This window comes from Vicugna pacos, chromosome 3, assembly GCF_048564905.1.
Source record: "Vicugna pacos chromosome 3, VicPac4, whole genome shotgun sequence".
Lineage (NCBI taxonomy): Eukaryota > Metazoa > Chordata > Mammalia > Artiodactyla > Camelidae > Vicugna > Vicugna pacos.
Window position 1 is genome coordinate 15,037,997 of NC_132989.1, and position 18,907 is coordinate 15,056,903.

An 18,907-nucleotide genomic window follows, 5' to 3' on the forward strand; every position below is an offset into this window, starting at 1 on the left:
GCCCCTCAAGGGGGCAGGGCAGCTACCGGCCCTGTGAGGTCAAAGAGACAGGAGACATGGTTCTGCCACCTGGCTGTGAACCCAAGATGGGGCCGTCCAAGAGGCCACAAGAGGCCTCCTGTCTTCGGTACCAGTCCTGGCACAGGACAAGGAGGACCAGAGGCCAGAGGAAAGACAAGGTGGCAGCCTCCAGGCCAAGTGGCTGCCAGGTTACACCCATCAGCACGTGGCAGCTGTGTCCAGAGGGGGTCACCGCCCCCAGGCTCTGGGTCTCACTGGGCGGTGGCGGGGCCCGCGTACTCACCGTAGTCGGCGTGGCGGGGCCAGCAGAAGTGCGGGAGCGCCCCGCAGCTCAGCTGGAAGGAGGGCTCACCGCGCGTCCGCAGGGCGGCGCCGTCCCGCAGGGAGAGGGCGGCGTGCTCGGAACACCGGTAGGTGATGAAGCCGCACTTGCCGCCTCTGCGGGGAGAGGACACGGGGCACGTTACTGGGCCGGCCTGGTGGACGCCGTCGGACCACCGGTTAACAGGGGAGGAGCGGGAAGCCACGATGGTTCCGATGGTTCCGTCGCTGTGTCACGGGGCCCCCTTAGAGACGGCCTCGGACATGGAATAATATTAAGAGCCCGCGATTTACAGAATGTTTGCCAGCTGCTGGCCACCACCCGTGACACTCTTCAGACCGCTCTGTCAGTGGGGGCTGTCACTTCCCTCTTGGGGGTGAGGTGGCATGGCTGTGAGTTCAGAATTTGCCCAAGGGCGAGTGGCAGAGCGGGGATTCAAACTTGGGCCTCCTGCCTCGAAACTGATGCTCTTCAAACTCCAATCAGTCTCCCTTATGACGCCCATACTCTGGGATTCACCATGCCTACGCCCCCATTACCCCGCCCACACCCTTCAAACCCAGCCTCAGCCACCACTTCCTTGGCGGCTACCGTGGCCTTCACCTTCCCCCGTGTTGCTGTGCAGTCATCCTTCAAGGGGGATGCGCGTCGTGTCTGCCTGCTCAGCATCCACTTCCCCTCCCCTGACGACGGCGCCCCATGCTTAGCCAGGCTCCGGGCACCAGGGTAAGGCACACGACAGGAGCCCTCTTGGCCACAGTGATTTGATCAAGAATGAGCCCGTGAACCAAAGTAGAACCCCAAAGACTTCATCCCAGGTCTTTGCTGGAATCGTGAGGGAGACTTCTGCTTCTCCGGGTAGAAGGTAAGCTTAGAGCTCAAGGCAGCCACTTTGCTCTCATGAGGGAAGCCTGCCTGAGAAGGATGCCAAGGTGGGGAGGACCTAAAGTCAGTTCTACCCTTGACTCATCAGTTCCACAAACAGTTCTGTCTGCTACGGAGACTCCTCCAGGACAGAGACAATGTGGACTTCTCAGCACTCAGGACCAGCTTACCAACAGTGGGGGACTAAGAAACATTCAAATGAATCACCTTTGCTGACACCTCTCTGACTAAAGTTGGAACCCTTCTGCCTCTTTATATGTCTGAGGCTCATGCATACTTTAAAAATTTTAACAGATTGACTATTCTCCTTAGAGATTAATTTGCTTGCTTTGTTTTTACATGCTAACTTCACTTGACATCCTGAAGACGGCACAGAACTTAAAACAGTTCTATTTGTGTAGTAATTCTTTTTAAAAATTGTGATTCAAAACACATAACATTAAATTTACCATCTTTATTACTTTTAAGCATACAGTTTTGAAGTGTTAAGTATATTTATATTGTTGTGTGATGGATCTCCAGAACTTTGCAAAACTGAAACTCTGCATCCATCAAACAACAAGTTCCTATACCTGCTCTTCCCAGCCCCTGGATACCACCATTCTACTTTCTGTTTCTATGAATTTCATTATTTCAGATACCCCATGTAAGTGGAATCACGCAGTATTTGTCTTTTTGTGACTGGCTTATTTTCACTTAGCATAATGTGCTCAAAGTTCAACCATGTTGTAGCATGTGACAGGACTGATTCCCTTCCTTTTAAAGATTGACTAATAGTATTTAACTGCACACGTATACATTTTGTTAATCCATTCACCTATCAACGGACAGTCAGGTTGTTTTCGCCGCCTGGCTGTTGTGAATAACATGGATGTGCAAATATCTCTTCAAGATCTTGCTTTCAATTCTTTTGATTACACACCCAGAAGAAGAATTGCTGGATCAAATGGTAATTCTATGTTTAATTTTTTGAGGAAACTCCACACTTTTCCACAGTGACTGCACCATTTACATTCCCACCAGTAGTACACAAGGGTTCCTATTTCTCCACATCCTCACCAACACTTGTCACTTTCTGTAACCACCCTAAGGGATGCGAGATGTGTTGTGATTCTTACACAGAAATGATTTTCTTGTTAAAGTTTTGAAACATTAGTATTAAATTAGAGTTTTAAAACCTCAGTAACTTAGTTTGCAAGTATGATGGGAGATCCTTCAGAATTATCTCAAAGCCAACAGTTTTGATATTTAAGTTGTGCATTTATACACCACCTACTCTTGCAGATCCCCTGACAGATGAAACACTGCTTCCCCAGGTGAGTGAGGAAAAATCAGGGCTGACCAGCAGAAGGGAAGGCCAGACACTGGTAGCTGCAGAGAAGGGAGGGACGAGCAGCATGGGGCTTATAGTGAACTGAGATCCCAATGCAAGTGTGCCTTCAGTCACCAGGGGCTTGTGGGCCCCGACCAGGCTGAGAGTGGAAAACCTGAAGCTGACACATGGGCTGCAGATCTGCCTCTGCCACTAACTATCTGCTCAGTTAACGCGTCTGAGCTCCCCAGAAAGGAGAGCAATAGAAGGAATAAGAGCGCACATGTCACAGGTGTGTTGGAAAGTTTACGTAACAGACTGCATGGAAATTGCCTCACACTTCAGCAAATTATCAGTTTGTATTTGTTGCTATTACTGGGCTGCACGATTGTTACTGGTCCTTCCTTCTCCTGCGCCTGGTGGTAGATTTCTTCACCAAATCTTCTCGAGCATCTTCTGTGTGGCCTGAATTGGGACCTCTGCGCCCTCACTCCCCTCCCTAGCTAGAGCCTGACTCACCTCTTGCTTCTCGTCAGCACCTGGCACTCCACAATCTCGCCAAACACTTCGAAGCGTCTCTTCAGCTCGTGGGAGCTCATGTCGCTGGAGAGATTTCGAACGTACACCACGCGGCCTTCGCCCTGCCCGAGGGAGGACACAGAGAAACTGGTCATCATTGCCTGGCTTCCCAGAGCCCCCTGGTGGGGGGGGCTCCCTTGGGGTCCTCGTCCCCAGTCCAGGTGGCCTGGCTGAGTCAGCGATACCAGCTGGGGCTGTGGGCAGAGAGGGGACAATGACGGTAGCTATCCCAGACGCCCTGCCCTGTGGGCGGAGGGGGCTGTGGAGCGGCGGATCAGGTCGTGGCCCCAAAGGAAGCAACTGCTTACTTGCAGGAAGTGAGCAGACGGGGCGGGAAAAGGAGGAGTCATCACCATTAACGTAACTGCACGCTCAGTAGCTTCTGTATTTGTTTTGAGTTTGACTTTTTCTGGCAGTCGGGGAGGCACTGGGGTGGAAGGGCAAGCTGCCGAGGAGGGTAATGGATGAGCCCTGGGACCAGGTCGCTATGGCTCAGAGTAGGCTGGGAGGAAAGCAAGGGGACAAGGGCATCAGGCTTGGAGCCATCATTATTTTTGCTTTTGGCAGCGTACTGTGTAGACACAGACCAAGAGGTCACCTTCAGGGGATCTTGGTGCCATGTCCCTAGAACTGCCCAGTAGAGGAGGGGAGGGGAAGCCCAGCTGGAACCTCCCCTCCTCTCCTCTACCATCTGCGACTGGATCCAGTCAAAGCCACGGCTATTGGAAGAGTCCCTTTGACTTGCGGGAGGAACTCCAGCCATGTTCCTGGACACCTGTGCTCTGGTGGGCAAAACCACCAGCTTCTGGTTTAGACAGGCTTTCTCCAGGAACAGGTTAAGGCCAGTGACTCTCTAGCCATTCCCTTGTGCACCCCAGAGGGCAGAGAGGAAAGCACGTGCCCTGCTGCACAGTCCCAGGAACCGCACGTCCCACCCCAGGACAGCCTGAGTCCAGCTCAGTGTACAAATGCCCTCCCCCAGCCTCCTCCAGCTCTTGAACTCACAAGGCCCTTGCCTCTGCCCCACTGTCCTCCTGATCTTTGCTTGGTTGGCTCCTTTCAACCCCCAGGGCCCAGCTCCATGCAGATGCCCCTCCCAGACCACCACGTAAATACATCCTCCCCACTAGTCAAAACATGACTGCTGTTTTCAGGCGTTTAGTAGTGACGTAATTAATTTCACAGTGCACCTCCCAATGTGTAATCACAGTGTTTACTGCTTTGTTCACGGGCCTGTTCTTTCGCTCCCTTCTGGCCCAAGCATGGGAGTGGGGAACTTGTTTGTCTTATTCACTGCTGTCATTCAAGGTCTAGAGCAGTGCCAGGCATGCTGCAACAGCCGAATGGTCACACATGGATTCCAAGAAGACACTCCATGTGTTTTTAAGTACCTGCTTGCAGATAGCCGCGTACCTCTGGGGTAGGAATACCTTGTGTGTCCCTACCACCCCGCCCCGTCCTAAAGCACCAAGTCCAGGTGAAAAGAATCTAGTGAGAGTCTATGCGTCTTTTCATGCTTCTGTCTTACTTTTCCTTCCTTCCTTTCTAGTGACTTGGAGGGGCTGCTCCAGGTCCCTGCTACAGCTTCCTGATGAAACCTCTCTGCAGGGTACTTTGTAGTGGGTCCACTGGGCATAGCCTGGGCCTCTGGACTAACTCTGAGGGAGGATTAGGGAGGCGGGTCGGGAGGAAGGGACAGGCTCTCTCGGTCTCTTAGCTCTAATCAAGCCAGGGGACTCTCAGGAGCACAAGGCCCAACACCTTTGTGTGCAGATGAGTAAACTGAGGCTCAGGGAAGCGGGGGGAGCTGCCCAAGGTCACACAGAAGTGGAGGCAGGGCTGGTTGGAGGCCTGGTCGGGCTGGCTCTGCTCCCCCATCACAGCCTGCCCCCCCGGGGGGCCTCGTCGAGCCTCTGACTCTTAGCCCTGAACCACCACCAACTACACGCCTCCCAGCCAGTTTCTTGGCTGCATTTTGCACGGTGCCACCTTTGACGCCCTTGGGGATCCTTGCTTTTAAAAATGACAGAAACAGAATTATCTTCTACAGGCCACAACCGACCCCAAAGGGCTTCCGGCCTGCGAAGCCCCAGCACTTCCGGATGCCCCTGCCGGTCCCCGTTCACGCGGGGCTCTGGGGCCCCAAATCACTTACAATGGCCTTTTCCCGCCGCTTCCTGGCGTGCCGGACGCTTGGCATTCCGTCTGAACACGACCCTCTGCTCCCACATCTGTCAGTGAACAAGCAAAGCAGAGGCACTCACTCTCAGCAGGGACCACGGCGGGCGGAGGCAAGGGATGCTTCTTCAGCTCCTTTAGGACTCGTTCATGAGGGCAGGACTATGAGCAGGCCCTCCTGCAGAAGCCCAGCTTCCCCCCGGCAGCGGTGACCGCCCAGGGCTGTGTGGGGGTCTGAACACTGTGCCCAACACAAGCCTTCTGCCAGCTTCTGGGATGAGATCCCGGAGAACCACCCTTGGGAACCTTTCTATGCCACTGTGGGTAGAAAGCCCCTTTCACTTCATTACGGTATTTCACCTGGTGAAAGTGATCCTATGAGGTCTTATGTTTCCCCATTTTTCAGATGAAAACCCTGAGGCTCAGGTTCAACATGAAATTTGCCCAAAGCTAGAAAGTGGGGGAGCCAGAGCCGGAGAGAGGCACCCTCCCGTGGGTGGTGCCCAGCCAGGAAGCAACCCCTGCTGTCACAGCCCCAACATCCAGGCCAGCTAGCAGGCTGATCAGTCTGGATGCACAGCCTGAGGCGGCTCCTGTCTGCACACTACCCTCTCCTCCTGAGGGCCAGGCAGCTGGAGTGGAGGGAGCACGGCCACACGCTGCCCACGTCCTGGGAAATACAGCAGAGGATGACAGCAGGGGTTCTGCAGTCGGGTAGCCTGTGCTGAATCCTGACTGTACCCACCTCCCTGCTGGGTGACCTTGGGCTGGCTACTTAAGCCCTCAGCTCCAGTTTATCTGTAAAATAGAGAGAATCAATTGTATCCGTCTCCTCGGCCACTTGGGAGGATCAAATCAGAACATGCATATGAATGCTTAGCCCAGGAAGGGCTCAATAATTGCTGGCAATATTTTTCTATTGAACCTCTTTGAGCCTCAGCTTCCTCATCTATAAAATGGGGATAAGAAGCAGACTCACCCTCCAAGTACATTTGTGAAGTTCATGTACGATAAGAGAAGGAGGTGTGACTTGCGAACTCTAAGGTGCTCTACAATAACAGTATCACCATCCATCTGCAACGGAACTGGCAGTTTCCCCACCTAAAGAGCTGAGAGTGACTGGAAGGCACTGTGGGGCTTGGGGTTTGCATTGTTAAACCAGCTCCAAGTGCTCCCCATTGACCACTGTGTGGTAGCAGAAGCACATGTTGGTCTGGTGAAGGCTGATGACTACTTTCTCAGGCTTACCAGCCACCAAGCTCTGCCAGGCAGCTGAGCAGGAGCTGAGTTAATCAACCCACCTTCTCTAGTGGTAGAAAAAGCCAGCCCTGAACGTGGCCCAAAAGCAAGAAGAAAAAAAGGAGAATCCGTGGGGGTTTCGAGACAGGCTCCCAACTCTTTGCAGGCAAGCCCATGGGGACAGGCTCTGAGCAGGTCAGGAGGGAAAGGAGGCTGAGAAGCTCCAGCTCCGGCCTCGGGGATGCACCTCACCAGGAGGGGAACCTCAGTAGCTTCTGAGCAGGCACACTGCAGAGGAAACTGCCTAATGTGAACACGAGGAGGGCTAGCTCACAGCGACCCCCGGGGAAAAGAGAACAGAGCTGGAAAGAGGGCTCAAAGAGGCCTGACAGAAGACAGCTTGACTGTCCTGGCTGATTATATAGAAGGGCCTTTAGAGAAATTGCTCAAAATGAGTTCTTCTTGAGTTCAGGCCTTCATAACATTAGTGTCTGGTGAGTCCATGAATCCCCAAAAACTGAATGCCCACTTGGACATCTATGCACATCTTAATGAGGAAAAGAGGTTTGCTTTAATCAGATTTTCAGCTAAGAGCCACTGGTAAAGATAAGTAAATACAAAGCTGGATTTTTCTAAGAAAAAGTATCTTTCTATTACCTGAATTCTGCTTCTCAGAGTATGGCATTCTGGCGATGTCATCATTACCCGGGAACTTATTAGAAATGCAAATTATCCACCCCCTTGCCGTCCAGACCTACAAAACCAGACACTCCAGAGGCGGGGCCCAGCCGACTGCAAGCTAACAAGCCCTCCGGGTGACTCTGCAGCACTGCTCTGGACTCAAGAGCACCCCCTAGTGGTCACTCAGGCGCATCTCGGCAGAGGGTTTGGGTTTGGAGGGACCCGTACCCACCCTCCATCGGTCTCCCCCAGGAAGAGCCAGGTCCTGCTGTGATCAGGGAGGGAAGCAACCTGTCTCCACCAAAATAGGCCAAACCTCAGTTCCTTCTGCCCAGCTCCCCGCTGACTTCTGGACTGTTCCCTTCTACAGTCCGGTTCAGTGAGCAAACAAGCTCATGACACATCATCCTTGTGCGAAGAGCTCCCACGGGGGTGGCTGACTGCGCAAGTCAGCAGCACCAAGAAATGGAAACAACCTTATCGCCGCTTTAAATCCAGGTATTTTTTAGAACACAGGCTACAATTATGTGAATCTTTCTTTTATACATAAATATTACATAGGTATCACACTGCGTGGGTATGTTGACCCTCGAACAACATCGGTTTGGACTCTGTGGGTCCACTTACACTGGGATTTTTTTCAACAGCAAACATAATAGCACCAGGTGGCTGGTCGTTAGTGGTTGAATCTGCGGATGCGAGGAACCTCGGACAAGGAGGGCCGACTGTAAATATTCCACTGTGCAAAGGGAACCCTCACCTCGTTCAAGGGTCAACTGTATATGCTTATTTACCCGCAAACCTATCCCCTTCATAAATGCAAAAGCAGAAACAGATGAATAAGGGGCAAGTTCCTTCAGATACAAGGCCACAAAGAGTCGGACAGTGGGTTTTCTTCCTCCCCTGAGGCCAGGGGACTTGGGCCACTCCAGCAGAGTTAGGGCTCTGTTAGCCTCTAGGACTTGCCCAACTCCCCCAAGAAAGTCCACCTCCAAAGCCTCTGACCAGGACCCAGAACACACAGGGAGATGTAGCCCCAGTTTCAGGGCTCCTCTCTTCCCTGACACCCTGGAACCGGGATACTCGGCTGCCCCACTGTCCCTCCTGAGGCCACCCACCCATCTATACCTGAAGGTCCTCCTTGTGGCTGGTGACCGGGAGCGGCAGGATGAGGAGCCGGAGCTGGAGCGGCTGCGGGAACAGAGCTGCTGACTGGCCTTGCTTGGTGGGCTCTGGTAGGGGCAGTGGTCAGAGCGAGGGGGACTGACCCCTGAGTCCTCTTCTTCATCGTCATCCTCCTCCTCGTCGTCCTCTTCCTCCAGGAGGAAGCTGCTCTCGCCACTGCTGCTACTGCTGTCCTCAAAGACAGTGTCATATTCGGGGCTCTTGCAGGAGGCCAAGTCTTCGTCCTCCAAGGCTATCTCCAGGAGCCCAAAGTGCTTGGTGAGGCTGGCGCGGATCTCGTGGTCTCTCAGCAGCGTACTGTCCCTGCTGGGGGCACCGACGTCACAGCTTCTGTCTTCCACCCTGTCAGAGGCCTGTGCTTCAGCCCGTGGGGCACCTCGCTGGGGCCAATCCTCAAGGTGGACCCCAGACGGCTCCCAGGACCTCAGCACCTTCCTCTGCAGGGTGCCTTCTGGCTTGAGCACCTGGCAGTAGTCGTGGTCTCCAAAGGAACAGGAGAAGGGGCGCTTCTGACCAGCCTGGGAGGCTGGCTGGGCTGTGGCATGCTGCAGGTGGGACAGGAGCTCGCTCCGCTCTGGATGCTTCTTTGGCAGCTTGTGGGCGGCCCCTGTGATGGCCCCAAGCTGGAGGCCCTCTGGGGCGAGGCGGCTGGGAGCTATGTCTTTGCCTGGGCTGCGCTTGATGTCCGGCTTGAAGGGGTCCTCCTCTGTGGGCTTGTATGGAGGCGTGGTGGGTGGCGTGAGTCCTACCCAAGAAGGAAGAAAAACGTGAGGGAGAGACAGATCACTTCTCCAAGGGACACTGAGATCCTAGCTTGGGATGGCTAAGAAGTGGTATATGTGTCACCACTCCCCAAACCTACTGGATGGGAGGAATCACTAATCGATCACTGCATTTCTGGCCGAGCCCGGACGTAGCCTGGGACTCCTTCTCACACAGTTGGTCAACAATTTCTCAGAGCTGGCACGTGGTGAAATCCATCCCTTCTGTAGCCTGGCAATGGTAGCCAAAGCCTCCAGGTCACCTGAGATCCCTTTTCCTGCTCCACAATCATTCATTCCACAAACCCTTCTAACTGGTCCTCCCAAATAACTCTGATATCCCCCAGGGTGTAGAGGGAGCAGGTACCACGGGTAAAACCTGCCACCTGGATTTGACCACCACAGTGATCTTAGTGCTCCTGCACCTGACCTTGGCTTCCATCCTCCCCCAGGCACCAGAGGGAACTTGCCAGAATGCCAGGGGCCTCCTCCTCTCTGGGGCTCCTGAAGCCAACAGGATCTAGATGAAACCCTTCAGCCAGGCGTTCCACTCAGCCTTTGGTGGATGCTCTTGCCTGACCCCCCAGTTTCGCCACAGCACGGCACAGGTGGCCAGTCTTCTCAGAAGCACCTGTACTTTTGCTCCTTCACACCTTTGCTCATGTCGATTCTGCTGCCAGGGATACCCTTGCCTTTTTTTGTCTCTCCAACTTTTACTCATCTTGCAAGCCCAGCTCAGATGCCTGCTGCTCTGGGTATCCTGTGAATCTTCCCAGGCCACATCCTGCCCCTCCCCATCCTGGCCCTTCCTCTGTGCTCCCAGAGCTCTTGCACAGTCTTTGGAACTAGCACAGATCAAACAGTATGTGTCCTGGTGTGAGTCTGTCTCCCACATAAGACTGCGGGCTCCTTCGGAGGAAGACATGTCTCTTTCTATTCACATCAGGTCACGTGCCAATTGTTTGCAGCTGAACAGCTGAGCCTCAGCCCCACTCTCCTTATAATGCCCTCAATGTGCATCTCAAGACCAGGTGTAGCCTGTGCAGCGGTGGCAAGGAGGGCTTGTGGGGCACCCCCTTACTGCCCAAAGGGCTGCTCTCCCAAGGGCACCCCACTAGCTGAGCCCCCGGCTCACCTGCCGTGCCACAGAGCTCCACCGTCAAGGTCTGCTCGAAACTCTTCTTGCCAAAAGGGGGGTCACCGGTGGGGCTAGGGAGGACAGGAAGGGAAGAGCCCAGTCAGCAGCAGGCTCCACCTTCCCAAGCAGGAAGGCAAGGGGACATTGTGACAGACCCTAGTTCTGCTGCCCAAGAAAGCGGGGTCTGGGAACAATTTGCAGGGACCTCCCTCGATCCTGGCTGTTAAAGAAACTCAAAGCTACGTAGGTCTTTTAGGAAATATGGGAGAGATCTGCTGGAGATGCAGACAGGACAAGCATCATCAGCCTCCTTATTTTACAGACAGAAGCCCTGAGGCCCAGAGAGGAGAAGAGACTTGCCCAAAGCCGCACAGCATTATCAGCTTTTCCCCATGAAACTCCCCATATTTCCCCTGGGCCTGTGGAGACCAACTTCTAAAAACAAACTCCCTTCTAAGAAGCCCAGCTCCTACAGAACCACCCAACAATCAACAAGACAAGATCTCACAGAATAGTAAACTGACAATTTCTAAAAAGCTACCTTTGTGACAAGGCCAGCATGAGGCACCGGGGAGAGTCTGAAAAGAAGACAAAAAAGAAAAAAAAAGATAAGATTCCCCAACATAGCATTGCTAGCAGATGCTTCCCTCTGTAAGAGACCCTGAATTTCATCGGTACCAAGCACAGCTTCCTTCGGGCATGTGACCCAAACACCTTAGAGAAGGGCAGGAACAGCTCAAATCCACCTTCATTCCCACACTCAGCACCATCAACTGCGGGCCGGTCCACTGGATGGTGCAGAGTCGGTGGGTACCAGGGCGACCCCTTCTGGCCAGTCAGGGTAGCACAATGGTGAAGCGTTCTAGTTCCCAGGGCTGTGGGTTCTGCCCCATGTAGAGGCGGGACTGACTGGCTGAACTGACCACTACAGCTCTGTGCCTCGTTTCTGTGTCTTCATACGGGAATTACAACTGTACCGACCACACAGGCTTCCTGTGAGGATCAACGGGGATAATCTGCCTTAAGTCAGACTGATAATAAGTATAAAATAGGTAACTATTGCATTAACCACTATGGTTACCACATCGTCACCCAGGAAGTCTCCCCTAGAGCACTTATCACAATTTGTAATCATCTTCCTTTTTTGCTTACTTTTTGATTGCCCGTCTCCCTCACTGAAACAAGCCCCACGAAGACAGGCATCCTGTTCCTTGTACATTAAGTGGCACCTGGCCCGTACATGATGAGAAACTCAGAGATGTGGGGGGATTCCTGAAGGTCTGCCCAACGGCCCATTGCACAGGAAGGGAAATTGAGAGCCAGAGAGGGAAGGGATTTGCCCAACACAGGGCTCCTGGTTCCCGTGCAGTGGTGTGTGCCACACCCTGGCCCTGCCCCCCACCTCTCGGACCACCGACTCGGACTACCTCTGGAAGGGATCCGCAGGCAGCTGGGGTCCTCATCCGTGTCCCCACACCCGCTCTCACAGGGGCTCTCCAGAGCTGGGATCTGGGGTCCCCGTAGAAGCTGCTGGTCTTGGCCACTGTCCTCATCCGTGGGGCTGCCCAGCTCCCTGTCCACGTCCTTGGGAGCCAGACACAGTGAGGGCAGAGCCCCTCGGGGCTCCTCAGGGACCAGCGGCTCATCGGTGAACGTGAGCCAGGGTCCCAGCTCAGGGTTCAGTCTCCTTGAACGCCGCACAGGGCACACAGAGCTCTCCTGCTTCTTCCCCAGCTTGGTCCACGGCAGGCCTCGGCCTAGCCTTTTCCGGCCCCACTCCTCCTCCTCCTCCTCTTTTTCTTCTTCCTCCTCCTCCTCTTCCTCCTCCTCTTCCTCCTCTGGCTGCAGCCTGGCCGACCGGCCGACGTGCCCTTTTACTTCCAGCCGCAGCGGGCGCAAGCTGGGTCTGGGCCCCGAGCTCTTGGGAGAAGCCGAGACCCTCACCTCCTCCACAGGGGACGGGTGGCCTGGGGAGGCCTGGCTGTCTTTGGGCCTGGGCCGTGGCCGGGGGGTGAGGGAGGCATAGACAGGTGTGGCCAGGCGGTAGGGTTTGCTGACATCACAGAGGACATCCTGAGCCAGAAGTTCCCTCAGGATAGAGAACTCAGCCCAGGTGGCTTTGGAAGGGTACTGGGGCCGAGGCCGGGGTCTGACCTGCTTGGAGGGGCTGCTGCAGGGCTGGGGGGCTGGCTCTGGGGCCTGTGTGGGCAGCTTCCTCTGGGGGAGGCAGTAGGTGTGCATGTAGCGAATGAGCTGCACCATGGCCTGCATGTCCTCCTGGGAAACCTGGGTGCCGAGGCCTGCCTTGCCTAGTGCTGCGGAGTCCCTGGGAGAGGCTGGAGCCAGCTGGGGGCTCAAGCAGTCTTCGCCCACCTCCTCATCCTCTTTGGCAGGAAGCCGAGGACTCAGGGGTAGTGATGGCCGCAGACCTCGATCTGGGGAGCGGGCTTTAGCCCGGAGACAGGATGGCACCGAGGTGAGGTGCTTATGCAGTTCTGAGCAGCTCCGGCTCTGAGACTGTGGCGTGGGGGTCTTCTTGTCTTGGGTGCTGTCCATCTGGAGAGGGAAAGAGGCCAGAGTGAGGAGGGAGGCCCACAAAACTTCTCCCCACAGCCCACCCCTGCAGCCACCAGCCAGACCCAGGGTGTCTCACCTGGATCACCGGGATTGCCAGGTTTCATCCACTTTATCCCCAGCTTCCAGCACAGAGCCTGGCACCTGGCAGTGCTCAGGCGATGAGGAATGAAGGAATAGCCAGCCTCCTACTAGGCCTCCCAGTGGATTTCACCCTTTCCAGACTTACTGCCAAAGCCCTGCGCTGACTATTCGGCTCCTCTGCACATAGCCTTCAGTGAGAGCGCCAGGAAGTACATTAGTGGTTGCCTGGGGCTGGGCGTGGGAACAAGGATTAGCTGTAAACAGGGACACTGGGGATCTTCCTGGGATGATGGAAATGTTCTAAAACTGGATTGTGGTCATGGCTGCACGACTCTGTAAATTTACTAAAAATTACTGAATCATTTCTAAAGTAGGTGCCTTTTATGATATGTAAGTGGCACCTCCATAAAGCTGTTAAAAAGGAAAAAGAAAAAGAAAAAGAAAAAAGGAAAACTCAGTAGCTTCCCAGTGCCCACAGGATGAAGGGGAGGCCTCTTGGCCAGGTATTTGGGGTGCAGTGCAATCTGGCCCCAGCCAACGCTCTCTGCAGCCTTATCTGTCTCCACTTGTCCACACAGAGGCTTTGCTCCCAGTGCAAATGTCTCTTTGCTGGAGCCAGACTGGCTGTCAGGTGTGTCTCGTTCCCCTGGTGTGTGTCCTAGGCTTCCAGAGGGCAGGATGGCTCACAAAGGCGCTTAGCTGCTGTCCCCTTGACAAAACAGAACAGGAGGGGTGGACCTCTGCCTTGGGAAGCCAGTGAGGACAGGCAGGGAGGGGGCACAGGGAGAGAGTCCCCACCCAGGGGAGCCCAGGTAGAGGACAGGCTCCCACACTGAGCCACTGTCTGAGAAAGATGCCATCTTGATTCTGCCCCGAGGATGTGGGATTGTCCGCCGCAGTCCCCGCGGGAGGGTCTGGGGACAAGAGGGAGGGGTGAGTGCAGGCTCTGGGTGATAGGAACACCAGGATAACATCTCCGAAGCCTCTCCTTGGATGTGTCTGAAGATGGAGCCCGAGGAGGAAAGGGGACCTGCTTTCCTACTGAGTATTCACAACAGAGTTTTCAGCTCTCTGACGGCTTCTCACAAGAGAAATCCAAACTCTTTACTGTGGTCTCCACAGTACCAGCGAGGATCTTATGTTTTGGTCTGTCAATCCATTAGAATAAGCCTCCTGAGGGCAGGCCACATCGTCCTTGTCCCTGCTCTAACCCAGCGTCTGACACAGTGCCTGGAACACGGAGGTACAGTTCATTCTTGAACAACGTGGGGCGTTAGTGGGGACAGACTGGCCACACAGTGGAAAATTCGCGCATAACTTAGCCAGCCCTCAGCATCCGAGGTTCCTCTGTATCTGTGGATTCAGCCCATCAACTAGCATTTACTACTGAAACAAAACCCACATATAAGTGGACCTGTGCAATTCAAACCCATGGTGTTCAAGGGTCAGCTGTGCAGGAAGAAGTTCAGGACTCTTTCTAGAACCTCAGACTGGCCTGGGTCTCAAGCAGCGCCCAGAACATCAGTTTCAAGGGTTGTGTGAGGAACAAGAAGGGAAAGTGGAAGTAAATGACCTTGATATCCTCGAATGAGAATGGAAGGGTGCACGCCCAGCGCCCCCCGGAGGCCGGGTGGGCTTGGGGGCATAGGCAGAAATACCTTGACACAAGGCCGCTGACTTTTGGACCTGAGGCTTGCCTGGCGCCAGATGGTCCCTTCCTTCTGGGTGTCGGAGGCTGAGGTTGGGTACGACGTGGCGAGGAGGAGTTTCTGCAGCTGTGGGAGGAGCAGAGAGAGGAGCTGGGGCTGAGACGCAGCCAGAGACCCGAGGAAGCACATCTCGGGGAGAAGCCTGGCCCAGAGCTAGCCCCTCAGGACTGACCATGCCCTGACTCTCATCATCACTGTGGAAGAATACTGGGGGGGAACAGTTAGTAACCTAGAACATGTTCCCAACATATTAAGTACAGAAAGCAAGTTGTCTAACAATTCCAAACACACACAGGGATCCTAATAAAATATAAATCCTTTTCAGAGATAATAACCCAAGAGGAATGAATGTCTGTGATTTCGAGAAACCCAAAGAGATCTTGGGTGATGCCTGCCCATTCTGTTGAAATATGATGCGTACACTTGATTCAGACACTCTGTATATACTTGTAATACACACACACGCGCACACACACACACATGCACATACACCACGCATGCACACACAATCTGGACAGTTAGGCCCCACAATGATTCTTTAGTGTAGGATTTCAGCTGATTTCTTTTTGCTTATTCACATTGTTTTGAGAATTAATTTCTTACATTAAATAAGTAATACTTACAAATGGTAATATATATATATATACCTCCCAAATACTAATGGGTGGACAATTAGAAGCAAGTCTCCCTCCTGTCCAAGGTCCCAGAGGCAACACCTGTTAACTGCTTTCTCGTGGCCCTATCATGACATGGAATTCGATCATGGAAGAATATATATGTACACATCACCTCCAACTCAGACAGCTGTTTTTACACAAGCATAAGCACACTACACTTGAGCAGGTCTAGATTTTCTATTTTTTCTGTAAAAGTTGCTGAGTCTCTTACACTTCTGCACCTGGAGGGCAGGTGCTCAGCGTATCCCAGCTGAGAGAGCAGGGCGCTGAGTGCGCCTGGGAGTTTCACCAGGGACCCTACCACAGCCAAGGCTGAGAACAAGTCAGGAAGCGTGATGGACTTTTGCTATAGCACTGACTGTTTCCTCGGGGGACACTCTCCCCAGGTCACCCAGCGAGGATTGCCAAAGACCCAGGAACCAGAGAGAAGGCCACTCCCTACTCCCCTAGGAGCTGGAGGACCCACACCACCCTACCTAGACCCTAGACCAACACATGCATGCCTGTGATTCTTTGATGTGGACTGGAAAAGAAAAACCTGGACTAGAGAAAAGGGACCTGGTTCTGATCCAGCTCTGCCTCAACTCACTGGGAGACTGTGGGTGAGTCCTTACTCTCTCCCGGCCTTGGTTTCTCCAAGGTGGTATATATGTATGTGTGTGTGTACAAAACAGGGGCAGGCCAACTAAATGAGTGGATAAACTTTTTTTTGTGGGGGGGGAACTCAGGGGTCCTTCTAGGAATATAACAGAAATTGCTGACCTCAGAAAAAACACAGATATTTATGGAGAGGTCCATGGGTCCCCGTCAGTCCAGAGGTGGACTCTCTGGGACCCATGATTCCAGGTTAAGAATCAGGTGTCTGTATAAATTCTCAGGGCCTTTCCAGAACTCTGTTGGGATGCTGGGAGTCTAGATGGTGATCTGTTTCCTATGTGCCTAGCACAGTGCCTGAAACAGAAGTGCAGTCTAAGGCGTGAGGGAACAATCAGTGACCAGCAGGGGTCGCTCTCTGCCTCTTCACGGCGTGGCTTTCCAAAGCCCCACGCAGAATTCCTCTGGTTACAAACTACGACTACTACGGACTGTTAAGTAGATAGCATTTATTGAGCCACTTCTTTGTGCCAAGCACAGTTCTAAGTGCTTTTCATGTATTATCTGTTGTACTCCTCCCAACCGCCTTTGAGATAAGCACTATTATTAACCCCACCTTGTAGACCAGGAAGCTGAGTCAGAGAGAGGCTAGGTGCCTGAGGGCCACACAAGCATTCATTGGTGGGGCTGGCATTCAAACTCAGGCGGTCAGATTCTAGTCTGAAAGGAAGCACGACCCTCATCAGCAGGAGCCACGATGTGGAACTGAACATACCCTTGTGTCCAGCACACACAGGTCCTTACTAAATGTTTTACCCTGCTTTGGGGAACCTAAAGGCAGTGGGAAAGAGGGAAAGGGGTCCTGGACCAGGAGTTAGAATACCTGGGTTCTAGTCTTCACTGACTTGCTGTGTGACCTTGGGAGAGGCCCTCCCCACTCTAGGCCTCAATTTCCCCAGAGTGCACTTGATGGTCACCAGCTCCAACAGGCTGATTTTCTGGCTGAGTCTTGCCAGCCCCTAGGAACTGCAGCACCGAGGTGAGGAGCCCCAGACAGGTGAGCAAAGCTGGATTTCACAAGCCAGGATATCTGAGCTCCTGGCACCCTTAGCCTGAGTCAAGGGCAACAGCTTTCAGCAACTTCTGAGGTCCAGATCCCTTTGGGTACCTGAGAAAAGCTGAGACCTTCTCCCCAGAAATCTGCAATTCCGTGTACACATTTCCACATTCCACATACACTCTGCATTTAACTTTTGCTGGTGGAAGTACGAACTGGTCCAACCTCTTTAGAGGACAAGCTAGAAGTATTTGTCTAAACTGAAAAACCACATATCCTAAGACCCAGGAACCCCTTTTCTAGGACTTTATCCATTTACACATGGCAAAGGCCTGTGCCAGACACAGACTACAGCACGGAACAATAAAGGAGTTGAAACATGTAAACATTCACCGACCAGGGGACTGGTTAAAGAAGTAACGGTATATCCTTATGAAGGAACATTATGCAGCCAACAAAGAAGATAAAACAGAGCCACCTCTGCTCATCTGGAAGTTTCCGAGACACATAGTTCACTGAGAAAAGCAAGGTGCAGAACAGTGTATAATGGAGACTCCCTTTTGTAGTAAAAAAAAAAGGTAGAAGAGGAAAATCACATAACAGATCAGTAACCATGGTTACTTCTAGGGACGGAAAAAGCAAGTGTGAGGTGGGTAAAGAGGTTTGCCTTTAACTCTCCATATTTCCTGCTTGAATTTGTACTGTGTGTTGCATGTATAACCTTTAGGAAAATGTCTACATGCAATTCCAAGGGTTTAAAACACACTTAGGGTCAATCCAAGAAATCCCAAAGGGCCTACAGAGTGCAGGTAAAGCCCAGGGAGGCCTCCCGTGGCCAGTCCAGGCTGTCTGCCGTGAACCCTTGCTGGTGACGCCCGGAGGCCCCTGCAGGGGCTGGAGCTAGATTCTCTGCACCCACCATCCCTACCACCAGACACCGCGTCCTAGGCTGCCACCATCACTTCAGCTGGAAACAGGTTCTTACCAGCGAGAGCTCGTCCACCTCAGGGGCTGGGGCGAGGGGCCTCTCCAGGGAGGGGCTGGGGGGTGCAGGTGAAGGGGTAGGAGAAGCAGAAGTGCAGGAAGGTGCGTCTCCATCATCCAGGCCTGGGAAGGCGGCCAGACCCACGTCATCTTCGGGGATGTCATCCAGGGTCTTCGTGAGCGCTGCCAGGAGGGCCTCATTCTCACTGTCGATTATCTTGAAGTGAGCAGAGAGGGAGAGAGGGGACACGGTTAGTCAACGCCTTGGGCTCAGTGTCTTTGTGTAGAAATCTGCTCTGTACCTGCAGCTGCACCGCCATCACCCTCCCGCCAACCCCCTCAGATCCTCTCAGTTTGCTGGGAGAGCAGATGCACAAGAAATGTGTTACGGACTCCAAGAATCACAGAAGTTTCCATGCAGGCAGCAGGCAGTATCAGAAAGGGCCTGGCCCTAGGGGTCCCAGCCTGGGCTCTGCTCCTAGGGCTGTGCACATGAGGGATGTCTGTCCCCTCCTCCAAGGACAGTCGCCTCACACCACAGCCTCCTGCATCCAACCCCTGGACACAGCCCTGAGGCTGGACTATGCCACTGGTAGCCCCAGGCCATTGCAGACCCCTGCCTCTCTGACCCTGGCCCAGCCAGGTGGTGGAAAGGCTGGAAGCTTCAAGGTGCAACCGTGACAGTGACAACCAGAGCAATAGGAAAACAGCTACCCTTCCCCTGCGGGTTCTCAGGGCTGCCTCACTGACTCACGGGGAGGTGGTTAGTGTGATAGCCTAGGAGCTCGGGCCCTGAAGCTGGGGCTGAGTCCCAGATCTCATACTTATCAGCTGTTACAAGATAACCTACTTCATAAGGTTACTGCTGAGGACTGAATGAGTTAACATATGAAAGATGCTTAGAAAACAGTGCCCAGCACATAATAA

At 53.5% G+C, this 18,907-nt stretch overlaps 1 protein-coding gene across 1 annotated transcript in view; it reads right to left on the bottom strand.

Moving 5' to 3' along the window:
* Nucleotides 1-18,907, bottom strand: part of PPARGC1B (PPARG coactivator 1 beta) — a 106,420-nt gene that overhangs the window by 8,172 nt on the left and 79,341 nt on the right. The window contains exons 3-11 of the mRNA XM_015239346.3: nucleotides 17,982-18,197; nucleotides 14,618-14,734; nucleotides 11,729-12,857; nucleotides 10,843-10,879; nucleotides 10,299-10,372; nucleotides 8,346-9,147; nucleotides 5,275-5,350; nucleotides 3,060-3,181; nucleotides 305-459 (exon numbers count right to left, since the gene is read on the bottom strand). Coding sequence (XP_015094832.3) covers nucleotides 305-459; nucleotides 3,060-3,181; nucleotides 5,275-5,350; nucleotides 8,346-9,147; nucleotides 10,299-10,372; nucleotides 10,843-10,879; nucleotides 11,729-12,857; nucleotides 14,618-14,734; nucleotides 17,982-18,197 — 2,728 coding nt within the window. The remainder of the gene's footprint in view (nucleotides 1-304; nucleotides 460-3,059; nucleotides 3,182-5,274; nucleotides 5,351-8,345; nucleotides 9,148-10,298; nucleotides 10,373-10,842; nucleotides 10,880-11,728; nucleotides 12,858-14,617; nucleotides 14,735-17,981; nucleotides 18,198-18,907) is intronic.